This window comes from Corvus kubaryi, unplaced genomic scaffold, assembly GCF_017639235.1.
Source record: "Corvus kubaryi isolate FWS band 111438036 unplaced genomic scaffold, C.kubaryi_AGA036_p1.0 132, whole genome shotgun sequence".
In the NCBI taxonomy this organism is placed as follows: Eukaryota; Metazoa; Chordata; class Aves; order Passeriformes; family Corvidae; genus Corvus; species Corvus kubaryi.
In genome coordinates this window covers 7,675,901-7,703,244 of record NW_024580666.1, presented here as the reverse complement: position 1 = coordinate 7,703,244, position 27,344 = coordinate 7,675,901, and the positions used below count along the sequence as shown (strand labels likewise).

The following is a 27,344-nucleotide window of genomic DNA, read 5'->3' as shown; positions in this document are numbered from 1 at the left end:
GATTAAAAGAAGTCAGCTGAAGCAGGGTGATGAAGGCAGCCTGTGCAATAGTGAGAGGCTGCAGTACAGCTCAGAACTGATGGATTGCAGGTCTGTTTTCATCAGCCTGGTGGCTCTGCACAATATAGGATAAAAGAATACTTGGTTGCAAACATCACTGCAATGGGAATTTCACTAGAGAGTGCTGGTGTGTTCTTGGTCATATCACAACCAAAACTGCTGTTAACACTTTTTCCCTCAGAGGAAAACGGGGGGTGGGAAAAAAAAAAAAGGCAAATCCTAAACAAATCACTTCAGTGTTATTACTTTAAATTAATGCAGAACTACAGACCGCATCCAGACAGTAACAACACACAAATTGAAATGATACTGAAATGCAGGAACTTGTCAACCAACAGCAATTCATACTGAAGCTTTAGCTTTTAGTTTTTAGAGCAATAGGCATTAGTGACTAACATGTCCAGGTTGAAAAGCCTAAAACAAGTGATAAAGACTTCATCTCAGATAAAATAAGCCTGTTATTCTGGAGAATAAAGTACATCAGTCTAGCTTCCTGCATAAAATTACAATCTACATGCACTGTAACCCTCTAATAGAAAAGACTGCATAGTCATGTCCCTACAATGAGGGGAAAGGGCTTCTTACATTACAAGATATATTAATGATATCAGCATATACTGTCTTAATTATGTGGCTAGTGCAGGGATATTGTGCTAAAAAATTTACAATAAAAGCTCCCAGTGGGTGAAATCTTAATTTCCACCTTTACCATATACTTGACTTTTCCAAAGGCTCATTTAACTTTGATAAGGACTTCATCAGCTTGGAAATTAGAACTTTAGCCTTTAAAAATAATAAAAAAGCCTTAACTACACACAAAAAAAGATGCTGAAGATCCTGTACAAGAAAGCAGGCACTGAAAGAGTATAAGGCTGCTGGCAGAAGCCTGCACAAAGGCAGCTTCATGTGCCTCATGTAATCAGCAAGATTTAAAGATCAGTAATGTAACTAAGATTTAAGATGATCAGTGAACATCCAAAGCAATGCTGAATTACAGACTGTACTGTTTGTCACATGACTAAATTCTTTCATGCAACTAAACCTTTAAAGTGCTTTAAAGGATTCCCTCCTACCTCAAAGCAATTCTCCAGACATTATATGGCTATGAAATACTTTTAGAAGAAAATATTGTTAAGTGTTGCTTAGTGTGAAGGTATCACAGGGCTCTCTGGGGACTCCTTTTTGCAGTAAAATGTAAATTTCTATGTTCTTCTTAGTGGTGTGTCCACAGCAGAAGCATTGTAGTTTGGATCTGCAGTGTAGGACTAAGGGCAGATTCCCAAGCAGATCCCTCTTACCAAACTCTGATTTGTGTTAAGAAGTGGTTTTGTAGCATGTTGTCTGAATCTGTTCGTTTTGAATCTAATGCAGAGGGTGCTCTACAGGTGCATATTAAATGTGCTATAACCTCTAACAGGCAATTCAGTCCATGGGACCAGACTTCTTTTGCCTTCAACCCTTTTCCTTCTGGGGAGGAGATGTGACAGGGGTGGTCATGGAGGAGTACAAAAGATGATGCACAGGACCAGGCTAGAGCTAGATCACTGTAAAATACCCAAATCACACATGATGTCAGTGCTAGAACCTTGGTACTGACTGTTTGTCCCACTGATGTGTCCTTACTGTCCCATCCTGTTCACAGGTGTGATTTCAGAGATTATTTAAAAACCTTGTCTCCTCAAAGCAAGAGGTTGTAAGTGATGGTCCTGCCTTTGGCCTCCGCATATTTTCATTTCTCTGGTTCTTATTCCCTTTATCCCCACTGCCTCAATTTCCTCTCCCAGACTCCAGCACAGGGTCTTAGAGATCACCAATACACTGATGGGACAGTGTGACTAAAGATGGGGAGGTCTGCTGTCCTTTCCTTGAAGGAGAGTCCCACAGTGCCCCTTCCTCACGCTGTAACACATCTGAGGGAAGGCACACCCCAGCTTTCCCTGAAGCTAAGGCTTGCTTTATTTTGGTGGTATAAGGAAGTTCAAGCGCAGGACTTTAATTTTTCAAGCTGTCCTATCAAGCCCTAGGGAGCAGTGATACATGGGCATTAAAACACATGCTTACATCAGAAGCTTTTGTTAACCCCTCCAACTACGACGCTGCTGGCCTCAGGACCAAATCCATTTGCTCTCCCAACAACCAGCAACATCCTCTAAGGGTCAAAATACATCAATAAATCACACAGGCCTTAGACCTGTCAGACTCCCTAAGAAATATCTGTAAAGGAAAAAACTATTTTCAAGCTCTCATGGCTGGAACACTTCATGGCAATGTTATAGCTACAGCAAATTCCTCTCTAGGAGAAAAGATTTCAGGCAAAAATTAAAGAGAGGATTTGATTTATAATGGAAAAAAAATTACAACTAACAGGCCAAGTTTTGCTTACACTGAATAATACTTAGCACCTACATAGGAAAATTCCCACTGACTGTACTCAGAGCAGATCTGAAGCTTTAAACATGCAGCTTCCCCTTCATCTCCGGAACAGCAATGCTAAAAATTAGGCGTCAGACTGGGACATGTCCTTCTGATGAGAAAGAGGGAAGAAATGGTATGCAGGGAGCCCCAGCTTCCTCCTGGGGAAAAACAGTACAAGTGCTTTGGCCCTCGAAGGGAAAACTGACTGAGCAGGTCCATTGAACACTTCTGGGAGAAGGGTGAGCACTGGTGACAGTGCTCAAATGGACGTTGGAGCTTGTGGCTCCAGGGAACAAGCTTGGGGAAAGCCATCAGGGACCAGTTGAGCCAGAGTGGTCCATGGCTGTTGGGCTTAAGCCAGAACAGCTAGGAAAGGGGTAAAATCTGCATTTTGCTGCAGGCAGAGAGGGCAGGTGGCTGCCAGCCTTCTGCTGTCAACCATGTCACAGGGGCAGCTGCCATCCCCCTCCCTCCCAGGCAAGGAAAGGGAGATAGGCCGGGCCCACGATCCGAGGTCATAGTCCCGCCCTGGGTGAACAAGGCCTAAAGGGAGCAAAGCCGTTTGAGCAGGATCCAGCTCAGCTTCACTGCTTGTAGCCGCAGCTGCTCTCCAGCGTGCGGAGCAATGCCGGCATCACGTGCGCTCCAGAGCAAAGCTGCCATTTACGGCCTCGGCGGCCAAGAAAGCAGACAAACCTGAGCATCTGCGTTTGCAATCTCCACTGCTCCATAAAAGACAAGGTCAGACAGAAAACATGTGTTTCATATTTGAAAATCTGAGTGATTTATATTAGGGGAGCAGGACTGGACTGTATGCAACCTCTAGGTTGTTAAAATTTAATTTACTAACCAATTACTATCAGATGCTTGACTTCTTCAGCTGCCCCATATGAGGAGTTTAGTTTCTCATAATACTCTGCCTTGATTTCATTGCTCTATCTCCTTCCAGGGGCTGAAGAGAGGTGAAATGAAGTGGGTGAGCAAAAGAAAAGGACCAGTCAGTCCCACGAGTTCATATTTTATATCCAGAGAAGCCACCAGAGCATTATCTCCCGGTTTCTGTGGGTCATCCTTTTTCCCTTATTTGCAACTTTACCTGAAGAAGTAGATGGATTAAAATGAACGGTACATGTCTCACCTCAAGAGAGAAAATCTGGAGGAGACTGTGTCCCTAGCTCCCTGTCCTCATTCTGGCTGGATTGCTCCTCAACCATCACTCCCAGTTTAAAGCATCTAAAATATAAATGCATGTCTCAGAAGATGAAACAAAATGGACCAGAATAAAGAGTAAAGGCAGAAGCCAGATTATTGCTGATAAACATCCTTCCTGTTTTGTGGGTTATGAGGTACAATTTGGTTCTCCTGTGCTGCACAGATTTGGGTTGCAGGTTCACAGAAAGTTCTGACCTTGGGGTAGCAATGTGTGTGTGGTTTTCCAACTCTTCTTAACACTGAAAAAAACATCAACAGTTTTTCAAATGTTCTCCGTTAAAATTAACTCAATTCTTGGTTAGTAAGTCATGTGTGAAATGAACCTGGCTTTCTTTTAATGTGGTGACCAGAGACCAATAACATTTTGAAATTATGGGTGGATTGCCAGCTCTTCCCTCCAATTATGTTATACCTCCAACGCTATCTGCATTTTGAGTGACAGGTTCCCCGGGATTAAGTAAATGTTACTACTCTTGGAATGAAAGAGGAAAATATTTTAAACTGGGGAATAATCAATCCAGTCCAAACTTTAGGATGGGGAATCATTCATATTAAGACATGAAACTCTTAGAATTTTTTTTCCCAACAAATACCCAGCAGGTCACAGGCAGCTGGACAACTAACTCCATCATGGTAATTTATGAGATTGTCTTATAAAGCAGAGAACTACTGTGTTTTTTTCCTTTTTTCTTTTCTTTTTGAGGACGGGGGCAAGGAAAGGAGGCAGGGAGGGGAGGAAGCCAAAAAATGTAAGACTCCAGGTCTTATGAGTATTTTATTGTCAGCAATTAACTAAGGACTGACTGTAATAGACAATATATCAGATAGTGCTAAAGATTTCAATGCATAATATTCAGAGGTTTTTTCATATTTCTGAATGCCAATACTTCAGATACATTTATACCTTTCCAGAACTCTTCATTCAGCCCTGGTTTCACTAAAGGCAGAATACAAATGCTGTTGACCTCAGGTTACCCACCCACTGTAACTGGAGAGTTACGGCAATGTTACTGTCTGGCAGATTTATTCCTACGTGGCATTACTGCTTAGGAACTGTCTAATTAACAATCTGTTAAACCAACAGAATGAAACATGGCAATTTATATGTAACAAACACAAGGAGAGCAAGCCAGTATAGGATCACTTGGTGTGACAGGGTTATGACCACAATATGTGACAATAAATTCTCATGACAGAAGAGAAAAGCTAAACTAAGGCATGTAGCAGAACCAGAAGTGATGATGGAAGGCTAATCAGTCCAGCAATTAGTCTAAACAACATCAAGTTCCTATTTTAAATCTATACTGTAGTAGTATTTAGAGAGAACTATTTTTCATATTATTGCACTGTGGGGTTTCTGCATACTATTATGTTGTGGATCCTTCAGCTCTGGAAACCGCTGGTTTTCAGTAATAACTCAAACAGCCCCAAGAAGCTCAAAGACAATTGGAAATTAATGACCTTGACAAATGGTAGATGTTGTTTCAACCTCCAACTCATCCTTGGCCTCAATCTCCCTGCCCACTTGTCTCTTCCACTCAGTGCCTTGGCAAGCACAGTCCAGCATTTAGGAACCCTGACAGAAGAAGAGAGTGAGTGTCTTTCCCCCAAGAGAGGGAGTCTGTGACTGGTAAACACATACAGGAGTCTCAGTCCAGCCCTTGCCTGCCATGGAAGCCTGTCTGGGAGAAAGGGTAGAAAGCCAAAAGTTTGCAATCCTTCGCTGCAGGAATTTTGGCCAGTGGGTATAGTTGGCTGCCTCAAGGCTGTGCACCTTGCACAGCTGAGCATCTGCTGTATTCTGTCTGGAGGCAAATATGTTAACAGGAGAGAGAGAGAGGGAGAGAGAGTTTACTGCTTAATATGCACTTGGAGAACACTGGACTACAACTTATCTCCCACACTGAGCTCCAGGGACATTCAATTGATGATCCAGATCTGGAACTAGACTTCAGAATTTACTTCTAGCTCTGTGATTGCAACATTGGCTATAAAAGCATCCATAATTATTTTTTTTAAAATCTGCATTACTGAGGGAATAAAGAATAAATGTCATTTCCTTATTTTAGTTATTTCTCATCCTTTCCTGAAATTGATTTTTTAAAGGCATATGCACTCATGGATGCAGACAAATCTGTGCACAGACTATCACAGTGTTTCATTCTCTCCTGTTGGTTAAAAAAGTTCCACCCTTTGATTCTTTTAACTTCAGTGCAGATGTGCAGCTTCCAGGGTCTTCATAGAACCTCCCCCTCCTGCACTGGGACATTTATATTAAAGAGCTCAACCAGCAGAAACAAGATTACAATCAAGAATTGTCCTAGACTTCTGCTCCAAACAATTTGATTACAGCCTGGCTATCAGAGTTTGCCAAAGGTCCACAGGCTGCCAGTCATCCATCCAAAAAAAGCCCAGAACACTTTGAAAGCCATGAAGTAAGACAGTCTGACTCACATGGTTGATATGTAACATGGCATTGCTTAAACAAAGTGAACCATAGGGACAAATGTAATACAGAGATTGACAAGGTGAACAAAATATACCACAGCTGTCTAGGAGCAACTTAAATCTTCATCTGAAGAGAAAATCACTGCCAGATACTTCCAACCATTCATATAGAAATCAGGAATATCAACATCTTTAAAAACTACTTACAAATGAAGTTTAGGAAAATCGGGAGGAGAGCCAAAGACACAAATAACAACACAGAAATAACTTAGAAGACTGACAAAAACCATAGCATTCCTATTTTAAGCAATTAATTCACATTTAACCCAGCTCAAAATCTCTCAAAATGCTATAATTCTGTATCATATGGCATGTCCTATATTAGTGGGCCACACCAACTTAAAGGAGTATGAATTCCACACAAAGAGTTTGGTGACAAATCAGAGCTGCTAAAGTCTGCTTCAGGGTGCATAAATAGTTTGTACATTTTAAATTCAAGCCTTCATTTGATCTACTACAACTCTCAACATGGGCATGGCCTAAATCAATGATTTTGTGTCATATTCACTCATTATTTATATTTGGTCAAAGATAAAAATGGAAAACAGTGACAAAATGCCAGCCTTGCTGCCACCAACACAGTGCACCCTGGATTCCTGACAAAGACCATGAGTTTTTCCATCTGCTCCAGATTCATGATAGTACATTAACTCTACCACTGTTTCTCGTCAATGGACACAAACCAAGATCAGCACTTTGTCAATTAAAAAGCAGTGATTTTAATAAGGTGCTGAGAACTCAAGAAATGGTCAAAAGGGTGAAAACTTACTGGAATACCCACTCAAAGCAAAGGTGTGGTTTCTCTTCAGCATAAATGGAAGAAAAAAATCCCAAACAAAAAAACCCTAACCTCCCCATAAACAAAACAACCCCCCCAGAACGTGATACACAGCAAAGCCTTCAAGGAACACTCCTGCTCCTGCAGCAAAGACAAAACACACACAACTAAAAAGGAAAGGAAACAATGCAGCAAACAGGATCCCCTTTATTACACTCTCGTTCAGTTGCTATGCATCTGGAAACTCCACTGAACAAATGCTTTAGAACAGAATAGTCTAAATTTGACATTAATTGAAGGGACATCTTAAAAAATGCTTTCCCCTGCTGCCTTGTATCAGAATTATTCTCAAACTACCTCTAAGTGTCTGAGAAAAATGGTGACTTCTGTGATTTACACAAGCCATCAGATGTGTGACTCATCTTGCTGTTCTTTTATTTGTCAAACAAATATGTATTTGCCAAACAAATACATATTTGTCAAAAAAATATGTCTCCAGCTGTTCCTTCACCCTTCTCCATGGCTATGATCAGGAAATCATAAGAGGGCATAAGTACTCAGCACTGGGCTGGAATCCTCCTTGGTTTCTTCTCTCTAAGTTCATTCCCTTCCATCACATTGCCTCCTAGTCTCTCTATATTCAGTCACAGTGAATCTACATTCTGGTTCATAAATATCAAAGTCCTAGTAGCTGCAGTATCTGTATTTAAAAGTGGCCAATTTTTTTATTATAGCAATACAATACAACATATAGTTATCAGCGGAATTATCCACAATACAAACTCAGAGAAAATCCAACAGGTACTATTCCTGAAATACCCTGAAAAAAATTACTCTGAATTCCCCCCTCCTACATTTTTAACAAAATACTTCAAAGTCAAGTAGAGTGATCACAGATGTGGAGAGTTTTCCCGTATCTGACTCCTGCATAACAAATACATAGAAATTTATCCTGGAAACAGAAATCTCCCTGAAAGTGTTGAAGGAATTAATGAATAGCTCAAATTACAGTAAATTTCAAGTCATTCTATTACTGCACTTCAGTCTTGTGAAGAAACACTATTTCTGAACTATGGTTCCTGATTTAGACATCCATGACCTTCTAAAATAAAAATTATCATGATATAAATGCCAGTAGGGATAAGCATAAAGCATGTGTGCGCATTCAGGCTGCTACTGGCACGTACTACCTTGGTTGCATGTCACTAATACCATGAGGCATTCATACCTGTTCCAACATCATCATGGCATCTCCAGGGGAAAAAGAGGTAGCAGAATCACATAGATGTGAAGCCATTTGACAGCCTATCCATGAAGAGATCACAAGTAGTTCTGTGTTAGCATACCCAAAACCAAAAAGTGACTAGTGTGCACAAGAAATCTTTTGCTCCCTAATGGCTGCAGGATGACAGATACAGAAAAACAGTTATTTGAATTTCAGATTGCATACTAACCTGCATGAGCTACAAAGGGAAAAATAAATCCTTATATTAGAGAATACTAAGATCTAAAAAGGGAAAAAAAAACCATCCTGAATCAACAGAAAACAAGGGTGTTTTCTTTCACTTTCCAGGGTTTCTCAGCAGCGGGGCCTGTCACCAAACTCATGTCTTGTATCAAGATTAGATTGAAGTGTTTCAAAGTGGTGAGAAATAACTCTCCGATGGTGTTTCAAAGAAAATGACTTCTCAGGAATTCTCACGAGGTGCAGTATCTCTAAATTTGGGAAGATAAATGTTAAGGCAGTAGCAGAAGTTACCAGATCATGTCTTACTTAAAGAAGAATTTTAAAATATACTACTTTTCCTGCAGTTCTGTTACTAAAGCTTTAAAATATTTTGCTCAGTTGGTGTTGCTACACAGCTGCCTTACCCCCCAAGTCCACCCAGCTTTAATCAGCCACTCCTTATACACCCAACTTGTGCTCCGGGCTCCAGTACAGCTGAGAGGATCCTCGTTCTTTCTCCAGTCATTCAGCCTGGAAAATCATGCATTGACACAAGAGAGAAGCCAGAAAATTACTGGATGGTGGTCAATTAAATAAAACAGTTGGCACCCACAAAACACATGGGGTACCATAGGTCTTTACACTTCATGAATTCTCTGCTCTGTTATTACCAACACAATTACTCTGGGACATTTGTTGAGCAGTGCAGCACAGCAAGCATTGGCTAGAAAGTTGTCAGCTCCACACACAAAGAAGTCCCTGTCTGCTGCTACAAAGTTTTACCTTCCATTCCTGAATCCCAGTCAGTTAGTGACAGGCAAGGGATGTAATGTGTCCGTGTTCATACTGCCTCACATGGCACACAGCAGAAGAACCTCTCCCCAGCATGGAGAGAGCAGTCGTGCCATCCTCATCCTTCCCTCCCTGCTTCTCAGGAAGTTGCATATTTTTTTAAAGCAAACTCCTTTCAGCAAATTACAGCAGGAGCTCTCTGTTCCATCCATCAGCATACCATTGCCTGACGACCAGCTTCCTCACTTCTTCCATTTTGTGCTCATTTCCCTGCCCCCTATACTTGCTGATTTCTGCCCACGAGGTATTTCACAAAATTTTGTGGCTGCAGTAAGAGCGCCAGCCATAGCAGAAACAGCCAGCCCTGGAGCTGAAAATTTAACAGGTTATAGGGCACACTGGCTACTGTTTTATTCAGCCACCCACCCATCCACTATCCATAACCCAGCTCTTAATCACTCAATTTCCCAGGCCCATATTCAGAGAAGTGAAAACACAACAACCTAAGCTGTCTTCGTAAGTTGACTTCAGGCAGGTGTTTCAAGCCACGAGAAGCAGCAGCAAGAGCAGGTCCCCGTGTGGGTATTTCTAACCAAACCAATACTCCAGCTGAGCACATTTAAAGGCAGAAGCTGTTCCGGACATGGAGCGGCGGCTGCCGGCAGCGGAGGAAAGGCCCATGCCAGCTCTGCGGCACCATCTAGCGCTAAGAGGGAACAACGCTCTTGGGAGAACAGATCCACGCCGGGTTACGCAGAGCTCAGAAACAACGCAAAATAAAGGTACGTCAATACAAATCGGAAACAAGCGAGGCAACTAATGGCAACCCATTTTCACTGTGCACATACTGGGGGCCCGCTTCTGTCACTCTAGGACTGGAACGTTTCTGTTGCGCAGTCCAAACTGGTCACACACCAGTGAAGATGCTGGCAGCGCGCACTGCCAAGTCCGGCCACGCTCCTCACCACTATTCCCACTGGACTCAGCAGATGAATCACAACAGCCACATGTTCTCAAAACGTACGTGCATCCATGCAGCTGCCTCTCTGCTCCCGTTCCAGGCTGACGGCTACACTGGAAATCACGGCGGAAGGGCAACAGCAGCGGCTCTGAAACCAAGACCCGCCAACCCTGTGGAAGGAAGGTGGTCAGAGACAACACTCTGCACATCCTCTCCACCAGGTACCGAGGCAGAGGAGGAGACGAGCCCAGCTCCTGGGCATGCTGGCCTCTACAGATCATTTGACTCGGAGATTAATGTGCCTGCTCGGGCTCCAACCACAGATCCCAAGTGGCTCCCTTCTGCTCTCTAAAGTTACATCTACTTCCTCCAATTTTATTACCACTACTAGTCGTAGAGGTTGGGGTCACTTCTTTTTTCCATTTCCTGCATCCAAAAAAGTTCACTACTTATTATAAATTTAGATGACAAGGCTGTTGTTTTTTTATTTCCTGAGAGCAGCTTAGTTCTTATCATTTTACACAGCTCCATATTTGCAGCAGCTGAGGAACAATTCCTGTTACACTGTAGAACTTCAGTGCCAGATTCTTCAGCCTTCAAATATTCCAGCAAGTTTCAGTTTAAAATAGTAGAAAAGGAGATTTTTCTACAATTATGAAGTCTCCAAAGAGTTACAGAATTTGCATCTTTAAATTGTGTGAAATCTAGTTGTTTTTCAAACTCCCCATTGGATCCAACTGAATAATGAGAAGCTTGCATTCTCATGCCAAAAACCACTTTGAAAATCTATCCCAGTGACAAATTAAATATAATTAATATTCATTTTCAAATGGTAGGCCTCAGCAGGACCTGATCAACAACAGAGAAAGCTACCACACATGCATTAATTTCAAGTTTTATTTTTCATGTTGGTGAAACATAGCCTCTTCTCAAGAGGCAGCATCTGTAGAGCTGTCACAAACACCATTTTGTACTCTATTACACCACAGATTTGGAAAAAGAACAAGTAAAGCACAGGTTTCACACTGCACTTGATCATCTGAGTATTAAGTTACAGATAATTTAGAAATCTTCTGATTTTACATATACATTGCATCGGCCACTGCTCAGCCTTCATGCACAATTTATTTTTTTTCTTATAGTCAACACTGGTTTTGGAAACTCTCTTGCTGTAAATGTTATCTTTTCTATTTTAGATCACTTAAATGGTATTTACGTAAGTGTGCAAATTGCTTTGAAAGATAGAAACAAACACTAACACATAATATACAGACAGTTTCTTCTATAGTTAAACATTTACTAAAAGGCAGTTAACATTCCTAACACACTTTTACTGTCTAAAATAGGAGAATAAGTTATATAAAATAGACCATCTTATTTTCAGATGCTTCCATTTCTGCAGATTTGGTCTTTGCAGCAACATTGCAATTAAAGAGTAAGATTCTTCTACTAAGAATCAGAAATGTCAATTCAATGGCAGCTTAACATGTTTAGTACCAGCCACTTTTGTCCCAGATTTTCCACACTTGGCACAGAACAGAAAAACAAACAACTTGAGGGAGGGGGAAAGACAGTGTTGCACATCTATTTGGTTTTTTTAGCCATATGGAAAGAATGTTTTAAAAATGTAACACATAAATTTTAATTTTTCTTTTAAGGGCCTGTTAGTGTTACAAGCACAGTTTAAATAAAACTGCAAATTCTTCCACAGAAGCACACCAAGTTCCCAGTTTTCTTGCACCTCATCATTTCAGATACATGCAATTGTTCACACACACAAAAAGCAGACTCCTTGGGATCACACAATAAAACTGATTCCAGAACTACAAGGAGCAGGAAATGCTTGAAGAAAATTACTTAGTGTTCCCTGAGTTCCTACATGTGCATTTTTTTTTCTACCTGCGATAAAGACACCCCATAAAAAATGTATGTTCAACTTGATTAACAAATCCAGAAGGCAGAAGTTACCCTTCAGTTAAAATGAAGTGAGTTGCTCCAACAGCAAAAGATCTAGAAGAGCTCTAGAATTCTAGGAAAGTCTTCAAAACCATCTTTCATGTATACCTGCAAGCATTCTCAGAAAAAAGCAACTCATTTCCTAAAATTTCACAGAGCCGAAACTTTTATATACATCATAATACCAAAGGGAAATTACCCATCAGATAGTGAAGAACTACAGGTGCATCTCAAATAGCTTTAAAACTCATAGTTATTATTATACAAGACAAAGACAATACTGGTTTTTGAACACCCATTAAATTGAATAATGTGACTTTCTACAGCAGCCCTGCGTGCAAATTACGCTGCAGTTTGTGCTCCCATCTCAATGCTACTGAGTGCTATGCACCCCAAGGAAACTGAGCCTAAGCCCTCTAAAAGTTGAACCTTCATCACAATTACGCCCAACACAATTTTGTCAGAGATATGCTTGATACTTTTTATGACATCCAATTCCTTAATATGGCAGAAACTGTCCCAACACTTAACACTGTGCTTTTGGGTCTCTTGTTTTACAGAGCTTTGGGCATCACACACAAATCCCTGCTGGATTCCAAGTGATGTCACCTTCGTGCAGACCTTGATTAGGTCCTGCTGAAGAAACAAGCCACAGTCTAGAGTTGATGACTTTTAAGCATAAAATGGTGAAATAGATTTAAGACACTAAAGAAGCTTGCAAAACACATGATGACTTGAAACCAAATAGAGAGGATGCATTAAAATTTGGTTACCTTGGACTCTAAGCTAGTTTGAAAAATGCTGTTTATAGAAGATCCGTGTTCTATGCTTTGAAAATATGAAAGAATCAAATGTATTCGTAGACTAGCATACTGATTAGCAAATAAACACCTAGGACACTCACAAACTCAAGCATATCCCTGAAACATTTCATCTAAGTTTTCATTAAACGTCTGTCTTCAGAAGTTTATATTCAGCACGTTACCTGCTAACTTCAGTTTCTTTTTTTGGTTATGGCACACTTCAAAAACACTGCTAAGGATGGTTGTTCACTCCTTCCTTCACTCCTAAGGTGCATGTCACAAACACTATGGACTTCTTTATTTATTTCTAAAGACTTCAGGTCAATAAATTTCTTAAGAGGAAAGACAGGTACGTATTTTTAAGCTTGCAAGATAAATTCAATCTACCTGACTTAGTGTTTTCCCCACTCATATGGATACGGCTTATAAAGATTAAGGTATTAAAACAATACCCCCCAGTGGAGTAAAAACATGGTGAAAACAAACTGAATGCTCCCCCTAGTGCTTACACAAGTGCAAATCCTGCCTGGCACAGTCTGCCTTAAATTGCTTAAACAGGAGATAAATAGCCAGATGAATGATCATACATTTAACTCCGAAAGCAACCACGAACATCTAACTGGGACCAAAAGTGTCAGCTGTTGAAATCCAGCGTTTAAAATTTTGTACCACACTCCCTCCAGTGCTTCTGAGGTTTTGGTTTCTTTTAAACTGTGCTTTTAGTAAAACTTTTCTCAATTTTTTTCCTGTCAGCTGAAGGCAGGGCCCTAAGGATGAAGAGATGAAGTCCAAGGATGTTTCAAGATGATGGGTACAATCATGCTTTTTCTCCTGCATTGCACCCAGAAGCTGCCAAGTTAGTATTAGGATTCCCATATCACAATTGCAATGAAGCTCTGGTAAATCTGGTACCTTTGGATATGCTCAGCATCACAAGTCAGTCAGATATTTTTCAGATATTTAAGACAACCTAGTCTGCAGCTAGCATAGTCCACCAGAATATTCATCCTCTTCCTCATCAGCATGAGAGCCCACTGCAGCTGGTCCTCTGGCTTTGTCTTGGGCAGCATTCGGCGATTTCTTCTTGATTCCACCTCCTGGGACCACCAAGGTAAGACCAAGCTTGGCATACTGACAATAACAAGGCAAGTTTAATTTCTGTACTATCATAAAATTGATGCTCACAATAACCAAGCAGGAAACATTCAGTATAGAAACAGAGTGATGATGCTCTCAGGGTGTATTTTTCCAGCTTGGAATAAACATAATATTGGCTCATTTTTCTCTCAAATAGTCTGAGAATGGCATACAAGATCTGTATTGATGCTGTTTATTATCAAATAAATTGGCCACATAGCTTCTCTGTTTCAAGCTTTATGTAGAAAAGAAATAATTCCATATGCAGCTCTTCATACATTATCTAGTATTAGATCATGTAAAAAGTCTTACAAGTGTTGTTCAGCAAGACTAGTAACTTCATTTTTACTATTCAACGAAGTAAAATTAGTCAATACTGTTACAAGGTTAGGTAGGGATGGGTGTTTCCACTGCTTCACACCTTTCCTATCTTATACTTCCTACAATTTACAAATACAATTAAATAAAAAATGGTGGGGAAAGAGACACAACTACTTGCTCCAAATTCAAAATCTTTCCTTAATGAGTACCTTGCTAAGAATAAGCAATGGAAAAAAAACATTCAGTGATACCATCCTGCAGGCATCACGTCTGCTCATGTTTATGCACATTTATCTGCTGCAGGGTATTTCTGAGAAAAAGCAGAAGCAGCAAACTGTTCTGGCCCTTAAGGAAGCAAGCAGAAGAGAACTGAATTTTGGTCAACTCATTAAACAAATTCAGCAAATCCTTAACAAGCTGTTCTTTCACCTAATCCTTCACACCATCTGAAAGGCAGGCAGCACCATCACTGGCAGGCAAAGTAAAAGAACACAGGAAGCTCACAGCCACAGGGCAGCATGGCAGCAAGTCACAATAAATACATAGACTGTGCCCTTCTTATTTTCCTCTACTAGGAAAAGAAACACCCTCTTATCCTGAAAAAACCCCAATCACATGATCTGCCTACTTACATCATTATCCATGTATTTGAAGAGTGGAGAATTACAGACTTCAGAAACTTGATCCTGATCTTGCTGATCATACCCTTCTAAAAGTTGCTCTAGTGCTGCACAGTCTTCACTTCCATTAAATCCTGGTATACTGAAGGAAATTAAGGGTTGATTTGTTCAGGTACATGAATCACATCCATAAAAATTGAACTTTAACCAATATTAGTGTACACACTGAGAATAAGATCACAATCATAGTCAAGACAAAACAAGAATATTAGATTTTTAATTTCTTTTCCCTCACTACTCAACAAACTCTTTCTCCACTTTACATACAGAAAAATTGTAATGAGTTTCTATATATAAAACTGGAGATTTGGAAAGTATAAGCAAGATAACTAGTTCTTTATGACTTTTTATTTTAGGTTTGTTAAGAAGAATCACTGTAGCCATTACAGCTAAATCTGTTATGTGTGAAAAAGATTCCTGATAGCCATACACCAGGGAACATTATTATTGTACTGTAAGTCAACAGAAGTGCAGGTTATAAATTTATGAAAGAACAATGTCAAGCAAGATAGATCTACACTAGTGAAACATTCAGTTTAAAATTATAGGACACAAAGTAGACTTACCTGTAGCTTTCCCTCACACATCTTTCTGCAGCAACATAATCATTTCTATGAAGATGCACTAAGACTTGAGCAATAGTTTTCTAAACAAAAACAACAACAAAAAAGTAAGCCTAATGTTTCTTTAGAAATTAACAATAAAATATGAGAAAAATGGTAGACTGTTAATATCTAGTATGAGAAAGGTCATAACTCACAATCATCCTAAGATACTGACACAAGTGAGTCAGAACAATCCAGAGAAAAAGTAGAGCCATCTCCTCAGCTGGTATGAAATAGGTTATCTCCTATAACATTTTAATGAACTGTTGTCCCAAGTAACAGTTTTTGTAGTTTTTTATTTTTGATAACATCTTTATTTTTTATGTGTTGTTTGGTTTTGACAGCTCCTTTATATAACAACAACTTATCTTTAAAATTATAAAAGTACAGCTAAAGTTTGGGGAAACACCACTACCACAAACTCTCATCATTTAGCAAGAAACCTTAATCAAGAGGTACCCATCATCTGTCAGATATCAGCTGTCATTAACTACAAAAATAAAAAAATTGAGACATATTATCAGAAGTTGTCTCTTAGAATTTACCTTATAGCAAGTGGGGTAGTTCTCAATTTCCTTATAGATACTTTTTTCCTTCTGAAGAGACAATGCAGCCTCATCTAATCTAAAAACCAAAGAAACAGGAGTATCAGTGCCAGGAATACAGCACAATGAACCCAAGGCTAATTGCAAAGTGTTTAACTAATACAGTGGCAAGTCTACTGGAATAAAAAGCAACACAACTAAAAATCAGCAGTAGATCTTAGTAACAGAGTAGGTAAATATACAATCAGCAATTCCTTTTGTGAATGTGCTAAGAACATCTCTGGTATTTATTCAGAGAAACCTTCGTTGTTGTAACATTGTACAAGATGAATGCTTTGTTACATACCCGAACACATTTCTGTATGTCCTGAAGTTACTATAAGCATCTGTAAGTCTGAGATCCATGAACTAGCAATATAGTTCTTAAAGAACCTAAATGTTCCAATGAAGCAAGTCTAAGATGAACTGAAGGTCGAGTTTGGTGCAAGCAATTTACAATTAAACTTGTCTCACTGAGACTCCAAGATTCACTCTTCTTTAAGAAGTCCAGAATCAGACTGCTGCAAACTGATTTCTTTCCTCAGGTTAGTCCTAATTCCTCTGTTTTATATTCCACAGCTATAGAAGACTTTCAAGTACTTTCTACTTATTAGTGTAGGGGGGAAAAAAAAAATCCTGAAGTAGTTTAAGAATTAATGAAAACTGGTTTGCTTTCAACAAACACAGAGCAAAAGTCTTTCAGCTCACATTCTCCCATCCCAGAACACAAAACAGGTGGTTCCTGGATGAACACAGCATATCCCACCAAGAAACTGGATCTTAGTTTGAAGCACGTCTCAAACAAGAATTAATAGTACATAAACCCAACAACACCAAGACAAAAAAACACAATCAAAATCACATTTTAAGGTTGAAACACATTGAAAGAACAAAAGGGGAGAAAGCTATACCTGCGTCCTCTGACCAGAAGTCTTGATGCCTTCCCTAGCATTTCTAATGCCTGCCGTAAACGTTCTTCATTCTAGAGAAGAAAAAAAAGAATTCATACATTCTTATTTCATTTGCACAGAGTTAAGACCACTAGACTTTAATCTAAGTGTGTCACCTGTAACTCAGACCAACTGTTAGTTATTTTTATCAGTAGGTCACACACTCAATGGAAACACAAAGTGTATTGGTGCTCCCAAGTTCCATAGCCAGCTCCTGTATGGATCAGCAGAGGAACAGAGGAATGTCAATGCAAATTTGCTAATCTGGAAACACGTGACAACTGACAATAGAGAAGTACATCAAAGCCACTTGCAAAAAGGCAAATCATTGGCTCATGGAACAGGTAGAGCACCAAGCAAAATCTTCTCTTCCATGCATTCAGGGATTTCAAATTATTTTGGGTTACAGGACTCCACAGCAGACATGTTCTCTACTCTCTGTGCTGCCCAACAAGAGGCAGAAAACTCAATCTACAAAATTCAGATTCCATCAAGTCCTAAACTGAGAAAAAGGCAAAGCAAACTGACTTCTAACTTTTGTCATCTCCTTCTCTACAGCACGAGAAGCCTTAACCTTCATTACTCAGCCACTGACGTAAAATGAAGGAAACGTAATTTAGTACCTAATCTTAGGCATTTCCTTTACTTTACAGCTGAAAGAAAAAGCCCAACAAACCAAAAAACACCCGCAAAAATCCCCCACTTACTTCAAACACTGATGCTGCTTGCTGATAGAGCTGCACAGCCTTCTCTGGACTCACATTTTCTATTAACCTGTAATAAACATCAATACTTTCTCTTCAGATGAAAGGAAAATATTTTTTTACCTGAAAGCATCAAAAAGACAAAAGAAAACCACAGACATACCCATGCCCTGCACAGATTCTAACCACCAATAACTCAGACTCACTTTCCAGCCCGTTCCAGTGCAATGGCTGCTGTGTCTGGTGTGCCATTCTCCAGGTACATCATACTGGCTTTCTCGATCAGCTGAACTGCTTCAGGGAGCCTCTGCATCTCCTACAAGGCAACAGTCACAGGACACTCCTGTCAGGAAAGGAGCTTATGTGCAAGGACACAAATCAAAGCAAATTGCAACACCTTATTTATTAGGATTATAATTTTTATTTTCAAACTTGTAGAGCTGGTGAAAGTTGACCACCAACTCCATAAAATTCACTTTTAAGTATTAAACTTCTGTGTCGGTCATGAATTCGTGGTAGTTTGGAGCAAAAGCAGCACCACTTTTCTGTTACCCTCTGACATGAAGTACTCTTCTTTCCTTCTACAAAAGGAAGACTATTTTTCCCTCCAAATACAAATGTTGCTTTCCTAATCTACTGAAGGTATAGATGGGGATTATGAGTCAACAAAAAAATTTCACCTGAATATGCAATTTGCTTACATATATTTGTAAAATGGTCCAGTGCACAATACTCGTCACTATAAAATAGAACTTAAAAATAAAAACTAGTACATGACAATACCTTTAGCATCATGCCAGCTTGTTCATAAGCTCTGCAGAGAAAAAAAATGTACAATTTGGTTAGAGATGGTGTATTACAACAAGCTGTAGTTATGCAGCAAAAGTTAACATGCATTGACTATCTAACATCTTCACTGTTAATATTTAATGCTTTGAGGGTGTTTCAAGTGTTTTATTTAATTACATGGCACACATGTAACTTTATCTTCCACAAAATTCAACCACACTCCACAGAAAAATCTATTCTAATCTGATCCCCAGGCAATATTTGGATTATTGTCATCTCTGAAGTACTTTTTAATTAAAAATTTCTTTATAAGCTCAACAGTGTAGAATTTCAAAATTATGAGAAGTTCATCTAAGAAAAAATATTTGCTATCAAAAGGTGCTGAAGAATGCCAATATCATAATGTCTTCAGGTGGCCATTGCAGGTTTTCAGACTTTCCTAGCTTCCACTTCCACTGAACTAATTTTGAAGCAGCAAAATTACTTGAATCAGAACATTTACTACACTAAGATCAAAATGACAGTTCATGCTTGTATGTTAAAAAATGAGTTTCAGATTACTTAGCACTTCCATACTTACTTGGCAGCATGAAAGAGACTGGACATAAAATTGTCAAAGTCAAGGACAAAAGCCACAAAAATATAATGCAGGAAAAATATTAATGTACAAAATCTTACACAACTACTAACTTCAAAGCAAGAAACCCCATAAAGGCAAATCGAACCTACTGCAACTGCAGGCAAGCTGTCAAAAATAAATAATTCTAAGAACAGAATAAATGCAACATACCAATGTACAGCTGAATATAAAGTTGTAAAAAGTACATTTACATAAAATACCTTCCTGCTTATTAAATAGTACTACAAGTACTGTAATAATGGCAGAGCTTCATTTAGTTTATATTATGCATTAGTAGGTAATTAAAAAACAATTAAATTCTGAAGCAGTACCTAGATATCTCAGGTACCTGTCAGCTGTTATTGGGGACAACACTGATTTTCTAACTGAGAGTTCTTTAATTTTTCCACTCAGAGCACACAGAAACAGTCCTTTAAAAAGCAATTCTGTTACACTGACAAAATGTGCAAATACATTAAACAACCTGCTACCAGCCCCCATTACTCCAATCTAAGTAGCAACTAGTCAGCTTCTTGGAAAGAAAGAATCTCAGTCAATGAAAAGATACGCTTTATTGTTTTCATGCGCCTCAGCTTCCCGTAAACAGGCTTCTCTTGCCTGGTCAAACTGCTTGGCATTCTTAAAAGCAACAGCTGCAAGAAAACAAATAAGAGTTTTTATTTACAGCTTGACATTGTCTTCTTTTTACCAGTGCTGCTCAAGAGTTTAGCTACCTAAAGATGCAAACAGGCTCTTTAAATGAAAGGTTACAGTTTACCAAGGTCTTCCCAAAAATCCCAGACGGCTCTCCTTGTTTCATTAGTTACATAGTTACCATTAAAGACATTTATTGTCAACACCACTTCCATACCACTACAATATCATACATAGCTCTCAATATGTTTAGCTGGACTTTGAAACTCACTCATTCTGTATTTTAATTATAGAAATGGAGGAATGCGTATTTATATCATTTTAATCCTTAGAGGTTAATACAAAATCAGTACAGTAGGAACAGAAGTGTGCCACCAACAAAGCATACCCATAACTTCATCAGCACAACCACTTCAGGGTACAAATATGTATTTCTATCTCATTTAACTGATAAAATATTAAAGTAAGATTTAAAATAAATTTCAATTTATAAATGCTCCAGTTGTTCTTCCAAGTTTGTATTTTTTTATTCAGTCTTAAATGAATAAGAAGGAATGCCTACAGTAAGAAGCCAAGAGACCACAAGAAATTACTACTATGAGAAAGAAGAAAGTGCTTAAGAACAAAAAGAAATCGACTAGTAAGGATTTTATATTCAGTGTATCACTTGATAGTGGAAAAAAGGAGGAAAGAACAAACCAACCTGGCAGCATTTCACCTTACTGAGACAGTCTTTGACAGGACTTATGAAATAAGATGATGATAAAGCAAAATTTTAAAACCAGCTTGAACATCTGTTGTTTTGTAGATAAAGTCACAGGATTTGGGGGTGGACAAGGTGAAAGAAGGAAAGAAAATTTTATTTGCGTCACATATAGCAATATAAAAAACAGAAGCTGTAAGCTTGAAGACAATATTGGTTTTGAAAACTCTTCCAGATCTCCAAGTACAACATGAAATTTACCTTACAGTGCTACCAAGAGGATTTTTTTGTTGTTTCATCTTATGTTTAATCTTCACAACAGTTTTACTTACACAGCAATGTAATAAAAATATGTAAAACATTAGCAGGGACTAAGCTTAATAAATACTTTGAAACTATGAAATACATATGGCCATATTTACAGCCACACATACCTGCCTTCCCATATTCAGTAGCTGCACTGTCATAATCTGGTTTCCACTTTAAGAATCCAGTTTTCAGGCTAAAACACAAGAAACAATTAGTAAAGATTTTATGTTTTACCTTCAGGGCACTTCAGATATATTTCAAACTTCAGAATACCCCTGAAAGGAGCAATTACTTATATGTCAATACTAAAGTGGCATCACTACTGTAAAAACAAATGCCAGCACTGTTAAGAGTTGCATAAAGCACTGCAATTATCTCCCACAGTTACAACCCTCATCCTAACATGCTTCCACTATTCCCAGAGAGTCTTCCCAAGTCCATCTTCTCAGCAGTAAGAAGTCAGCAGAAGAAAAATACTTCCTCCTACACCAATATATCTTCTCCAGATTTCTAATGACAACACCTGACAATTTTTTTTTTCCACGCATCAGGAAGTTTCCAGCATTCCTCTACAGGATTTTTTTTTGCTGCTGAGAATTACCAAAGACTCTCCAACACATACACAAATAAAAGAATTTACTTACCAATACAAAACCCACAAAACCTCATAAGTCATTTATATGTCTAAAATAGACCGTGACACTAAAAGATGCCACACGTAGGCATAAATACATAGGGAAAAATGTACACTGGAAAATCAGGTGAGTCATTAGGCAACTTGGAATTCAGTATGCTGACTTCCTCACTTCTAAAACAAATTTTAAAATTACCATAACTTTAGAGTCCACTCGCATATTTGTTGTAGGCCAACACATCATATGCAATACATTCTCTCTCTACTTGGAAAAACAGTTGTATATGGACACTAAGGTGGTCTTGTGGTCTTACTTGGATGAAAACCACAGTATGTAACTCTAACACAAGCCTTTATATAGTGTTATTTTTATCACAGAGAGTCTCAAATGCATCAAGCTGAAATACACAATGCACTCAATCTACACAATTTGAGGTTGCCTTTTATTCCACGTGCTCTCCAGATAAGCTTAAAATTAATTCTGCTGGAGGGCACTTTCAGTCAAGCAACTTCAGTAATAGATGATGGGTTTTTTTCAATTTTGAAGTCTTCCCCCTATGACAACTTATACTTTTGATCCATTATTTCCAGAGGGTCTGTCACTACTCTTTCAAAAACTACGGCATCCTTGGATTAGTCAGCTCTATTACATCTATACTGTAGTCCATGCAATTGAGACTTATAAGCAAAATGGCTATATTCAGTGTTAAAATACAAAATAACAGACTATCACAGATGTTAAGCCTTCCAAGATAAACATCAGTACTGGCCTTTGAAGCCACAATCACACATTTCTCACGGGTAGGAAACAAACACACACCACATCAGCAAAGTCAAGCCCTTTTATCCAACACGGTCTCCATAACTCTTTTCTGCCACTTGTCCATAACCTTAAAATGTGTCAGGGGACGTTCAGGATGGACATTTGGAAGAAATTCTTCACAGAAAGGGTTATTAGATATTGGAATGGGCTGCTCAGGGAGGTGATAGTCACCGTCCCCAGAGGTGTGTGTTTAAGGAAAGACTGGATGTAGCACTCAGTGCCCTGGTCTAATTGACAGAGTGGTGTGGGGTCACAGGTTGGACTTGATCATGTCAAAAAACCTTTTCCAACCTAACTGATTTTGTGACTTGTCTTCCTCCCATTAACTTCAGCAGAAGGGCAGAAGTGACTGCCCTCGCTCTGCAGTCAGGGTCGGAGGAACAGAGGCCACAAGGCCCTGAAGGAAACTGCTCAGGCTCCAGGCCTCTCAGCCGTACCACCTCACCGACCCCACTGTTTCGCCTTAGGCCGCTCTACTCTGCCGGTTCGGGGCAGCAGGCCCTCTACAGCACCCAGCCCCGCAGGGAGGCTCCCCTCAGACACAGGAGGGGCCGAGCAGCCATGCCCCCCACTCCCTGCCCGCCAGCCCCCCTGCCCCGCTACCTCCCCCTCTTCTCCCGAGCGCCGCCGCCTGGCACACGGGGAATCTCCTCAGCCCCGCTGCCAGGCCAGGAGGGGACACACCGCCCCTTTGGGGTAGGAGGGCCGGGCGGCACACGGGGAATCTCCTCAGCCCCGCTGCCAGGCCAGGAGGGGACACACCGCCTCTTTGGGGTAGGAGCGCCGGGCGGCCCGGACAGCGCGGACGCCGAGCTGGCAGCCGCTCGCCAGCTCCCCTCAGCCCGCACCCTCCGCCCCGCTGCCCTCCGCTCACTATTTCTCCGCCTTCGCGATGTGCTCCAGCGCCTCGTTAATCTTCTGCGCCGCCATCTCGCCAGCGCGGCGGGCCGGACTCGGCCGCGCTCCTCCGCCTCGCTGCGCCGCCGCTACGGAACGGCGCAGGGATCACGGGCACCGGGAGCGGCGGGCGGAGCGGCCCGGGCCCCGCCTGCTCCCCGCGCCTGCGCCGGGGCCGCGGCCGGAGTGCCCGCAGTGCCCTCAGTGCCCGGAGTGCCCCGAGTGCTCCCCGTGCCCGGAGTGCCCCTAGTGCTCCCCGTGCCCGGAGTGCCCCGAGTGCCCGCAGTGCCCCGAGTGCCCGGAGTGCCCCCAGTGCCTCGAGTGCCCGGAGCGCCCCGAGTGCCCCCAGTGCCCCGAGTGCCCGGAGTGCCCCCAGTGCCCCGAGTGCCCGGAGCGCCGCCAGTGCCCGGAGTGCCGCCAGTGCCCGGAGTGCCCCGAGTGCCCGGGGCGCCCCGAGTGCCCGGAGTGCTGCGGGGCGGCCGCGGGCGCAGAGCCGGCGGCACGGCGTGTGCGGGCAGGGGTGCCCAGCGCTGCGCTGTGCTGCGCTCCGGGGACCGGCGGGCACCTCCCGTGCTCAGCCCCGTCGTGTGCTAAGCCGACAGAAGGTTTTTAAATAACAGAATCACACAGAATCCCAGAATGGTTAGGGTTGGAAGGGACTTCTGGAGATCAGCTGCTCTACCCCTCCTGCCAAGCAGGGTCACCTAGAGCAGGTGACACAGGAACGCGTCCAGATGGGTTTTGAATGTCCCCAGAGAGGGAGACTCCACCACCCCCCTGGGCAGCCTGTTCCAGTGCTCTGCCACCTTCAATGTGAAGAAGTTCTTCCTCGTGTTGAGGTGAAACTTGCTGCGTTTCGTTTTGAGGCCCTTGCTCCTCGCCCTTTCACTAAGCACCCCTGAAAAAAGTCTGGCACCACCCTCTTAACAGCCTCCTTTGAGATATTTATGTATGTATTGATGAGATCCCCTCTCAATGTTCTCCAGACTAAACAGGCCCAGCTCCCACAGTCTGTCCTCATAAGCTGCTCCAGACCCCCAAATCATCATGGCCTTCTGCTGGACCCTCTCCAGTAGCTCCTTGTCTTTCTTGTACTGAGGAGCCCAGAACCGGACAAAGCTCAGAACAGGAAAGAGCAAGACCTGTGTTTCCCAGGGTTTCAAAAGGAGGACAGATTTTTAGCAGTGCACAACTCACAGGCCAAAGTCTGAGCAGCACTGCGTGCCCTGCCTTCAGGAAGCCTCCAGAGGCAGTTCTGCTGAGGCATGAACTTCTGACCCAGTGTTGGTGAAAACAAGAGGGTGTCTTCAGCTGGGCTGGCACAGAGATCTGATGTAGAAGGTGTGAGGGGTGGCTGAGCACACCAGAGCTGCTGACACAGGCCACACAATCATGCAAGATACCCAAATTATATACTCAGTAATTGAGTCAAAAATGCTAACGTCTCTATTATTGCTCATATGTCCAGCTTCCTTGACATCTTAGTTTTGTTAATGTGAAACATCCCTGAGTAACAGAAGATCAGTCATTGAGCCCAGGAAGGAATTTATTCTCCAAACTTGGACATCATTATTTCATTCCAGTAATATGAATAAGTGAAGTATTTATCAACACAGGAGAGAGAAAGCAAAGCAAGAAGCTGGTTAAATTTGCAGAACTTCCCAGAGCCTAGAAGTCATTGAAATGATCCTTATGGGTCCCTTCCAACTCAATATTCTGTGATTCTGTTATTCTCTGAAAGTCCATACCGTTTACAGGAATCAGAGCTTTACAAGTTTCTACATCAAACTGGGAAAAGAAGCAATATTTACATGATTTGTTTTACTCTAGGTAGTCATAAAACTCACAAGTCTGAATTGCTTTCCCTTCCTTTTCCTTTTCCCACATTCCCTTGATGACATGGACACTTAATTTTCTGACTTTGGTTCTTGCATTGCACTTGAGAGGTTATCATCTATTGCAGATGGTGGAAAATCCCCACTAAATCTTAAATACTATTATTCTGTGTCCTAGATCAAAGTGGGGAAAAAGGTTGTAGAGAGGTTTTCTCCTTTCAAAAGCAGATGAGTGATCATGGGAGTATCGGGAGAAAATAGCTAGTCTTGCATAATACATACACAAAAAAGGATTTTGGCAAGCACTCAGTGGTAGCAGGTATAAAGCAGAGGAAGCTATGATCGGAAAGATTTCTGTGTCATCACATCTGTCTTTTCTTTCCCTCACAATGTCAGCCAGGATAGATCTGGCCATATGACTGTGAGCTTGCTGCAGTGCCTTTCAAATAAACTTGCGTTAGCTGGGAAAATTAAATCCTAGACAGCAGCACTAAATGGCAGAATAACCTCAGACTGTTGTTCTGAAGCACCAAATTAATGACTTATAGTTTGTGTGCTTGTTTTTGCTAGGGCTTCTGGCCTGCTCTGTTCCCTGGGTTGTAAATATCTGTTCACTTTCCAGTGAAACTGCACATGTGCACTGTCTGGTCACACTTTATACTGGAATGACCAGACGAAAGATTTCCAAGACTAGTATTAAATGAAATAGGATATTCTTGGGTAGCTTTTATTTTGTAGGCATGGAACCTCCAGAGATTTTACATCTGGGAAGGATCATATCACAGCATATGGTGCTTGGCTGTGAATTAGAATTTGGTGTTGAAAAATGACCAGGTACAAGGTGGAAAAAATTTACAGGGATAGCAGTTGGAGTGACAAAGATATGAACCCTTTAAATAGCTGTACCAGTAGAAGTCATTGATCATTAGCCAGCCCTCATCTGCCCATCACTACACCTTGCAGCAAATTTCTGTCTCCTATCTAAGCATTTCTTCATGTGCACCATTGCAACCAAAGGCATCAAGCTATGAGAAACAAGGTTGCATAAGATGTTACAACTCATTTGTCTGAAATGGGTTAAAAAGCACCTGTGTGAGACTTCGTGGGGCTAACCTCTGTCTAAAGGCTGGAGGCAAGCAGCTGGAAACAGCACCTTCCACCATTATGGCCAGGTCCCCCCACAGCCCTGGCATCAGGGCAGCCTGGGTGTCCTTCAGAGAGCTGTTGTTAGTTATACGAAACTGTCAGTACAACCATAGCTAAAATTTGTTTCTTAATTAGCTCTAACTTTTCTATAAATATGTTGTGTTCTTTCAGGAAGTCAGGACTGACTGCAGCGAAATGTACTTTAACTCAGCTGCTGAATCCTATCTGCTACTCCACTGGGTCTGGAAGGTGAATTTAAGTTTTCCTAGATCTGGATTTCTCACCTCTGTCTGGTACCCTTTTATGGCAGCAGAAAGTGGAAAGTTCTGCCTTGTAATTTATTAGTGTCTGAAATTGGAGTCATAGCTACAATACAGCTCCACCATCATGCTGAGGAAATTGTCTGGGAGGAAGGGAGAGGGATCTGCATATTTCTTCTCCCAGGCAGAGTAGGCCATAACTAATGGTCTAATGTACAATTGGGTCAGACAAATTTTGGGCCTGTAATATACACAAAAATGTGCTGTGTGATCACTCCAACCCAGTGCCAGCACCTCAGTACTCCAGTACCTTTCCTTTTTTCCTATCTTCAGCATTAAATTCATAAAACTCATTTGTTTTTCAGACATTGTTGCCTTAATGGATATGGCAGAAAGCAAACAAATAACTCCGAGGGCAGGAAAATTAATAAAGACTGGCTTTCTGTAGATTTGTGTCTCCCTACTGATTGTCTTTAATTAAATAGCAGAAGACTGCAGTGTGAGCATGCCTTTTATTAGATGTCAGAGAATAAAGAGAGATATTAGAAATATCCCAACTGGGGGAAGGTGGTAATGTCTAATTGGCTTTCCAGATTCATTGGACATGAAAGAGGAGGCAGGTATTCTGGTAGGAATATCCAGTGTGAATCACTCATAATGCCTTCCACACTATTTGTTGAACATACATAATTTACATGCTGCCATTGAAGGTTAAGTAAGGTGGCCTGTCCACATAGGTAAGGCAGGTTGATTTTGCCAGTA

At 41.0% G+C, this 27,344-nt stretch overlaps 1 protein-coding gene across 1 annotated transcript; it reads right to left on the bottom strand.

Annotated features, from left to right (window-relative positions):
- Nucleotides 1–11,056: 11,056 nt before the first annotated feature.
- On the bottom strand, nt 11,057–23,470 carry NAPG (NSF attachment protein gamma). The gene is made up of 12 exons (XM_042031602.1): nt 23,319–23,470; nt 21,113–21,180; nt 19,890–19,974; nt 19,283–19,300; nt 18,697–18,727; nt 18,120–18,229; nt 17,917–17,983; nt 17,171–17,241; nt 16,221–16,299; nt 15,637–15,716; nt 15,023–15,152; nt 11,057–14,063 (listed from the first exon to the last, which is right to left on the bottom strand). The coding sequence occupies exons 1-12, from the start codon at nt 23,372–23,374 to the stop codon at nt 13,914–13,916; spliced, it is 945 nt and encodes a 314-aa protein (XP_041887536.1). The 5' UTR covers nt 23,375–23,470; the 3' UTR covers nt 11,057–13,913.
- Nucleotides 23,471–27,344: the final 3,874 nt, after the last annotated feature.

What these genes read in the sequence shown, in the direction of transcription:
- NAPG (XM_042031602.1), bottom strand. Translation starts at nt 23,374, where the DNA reads ATGGCGGCGCAGAAGATTAACGAGGCGCTGGAGCACATCGCGAAGGCG. An exon ending in ATCGCGAAGGCGGAGAAATA is followed by an intron (nt 21,181 to 23,318) that starts GTGAGCGGAGGG and finishes CTTGTGTTTTAG; the next exon opens with CCTGAAAACTGGATTCTTAA. An exon ending in GCACTGGAACGGGCTGGAAA is followed by an intron (nt 17,984 to 18,119) that starts GTGAGTCTGAGT and finishes TGTTTATTACAG; the next exon opens with GTTAATAGAAAATGTGAGTC.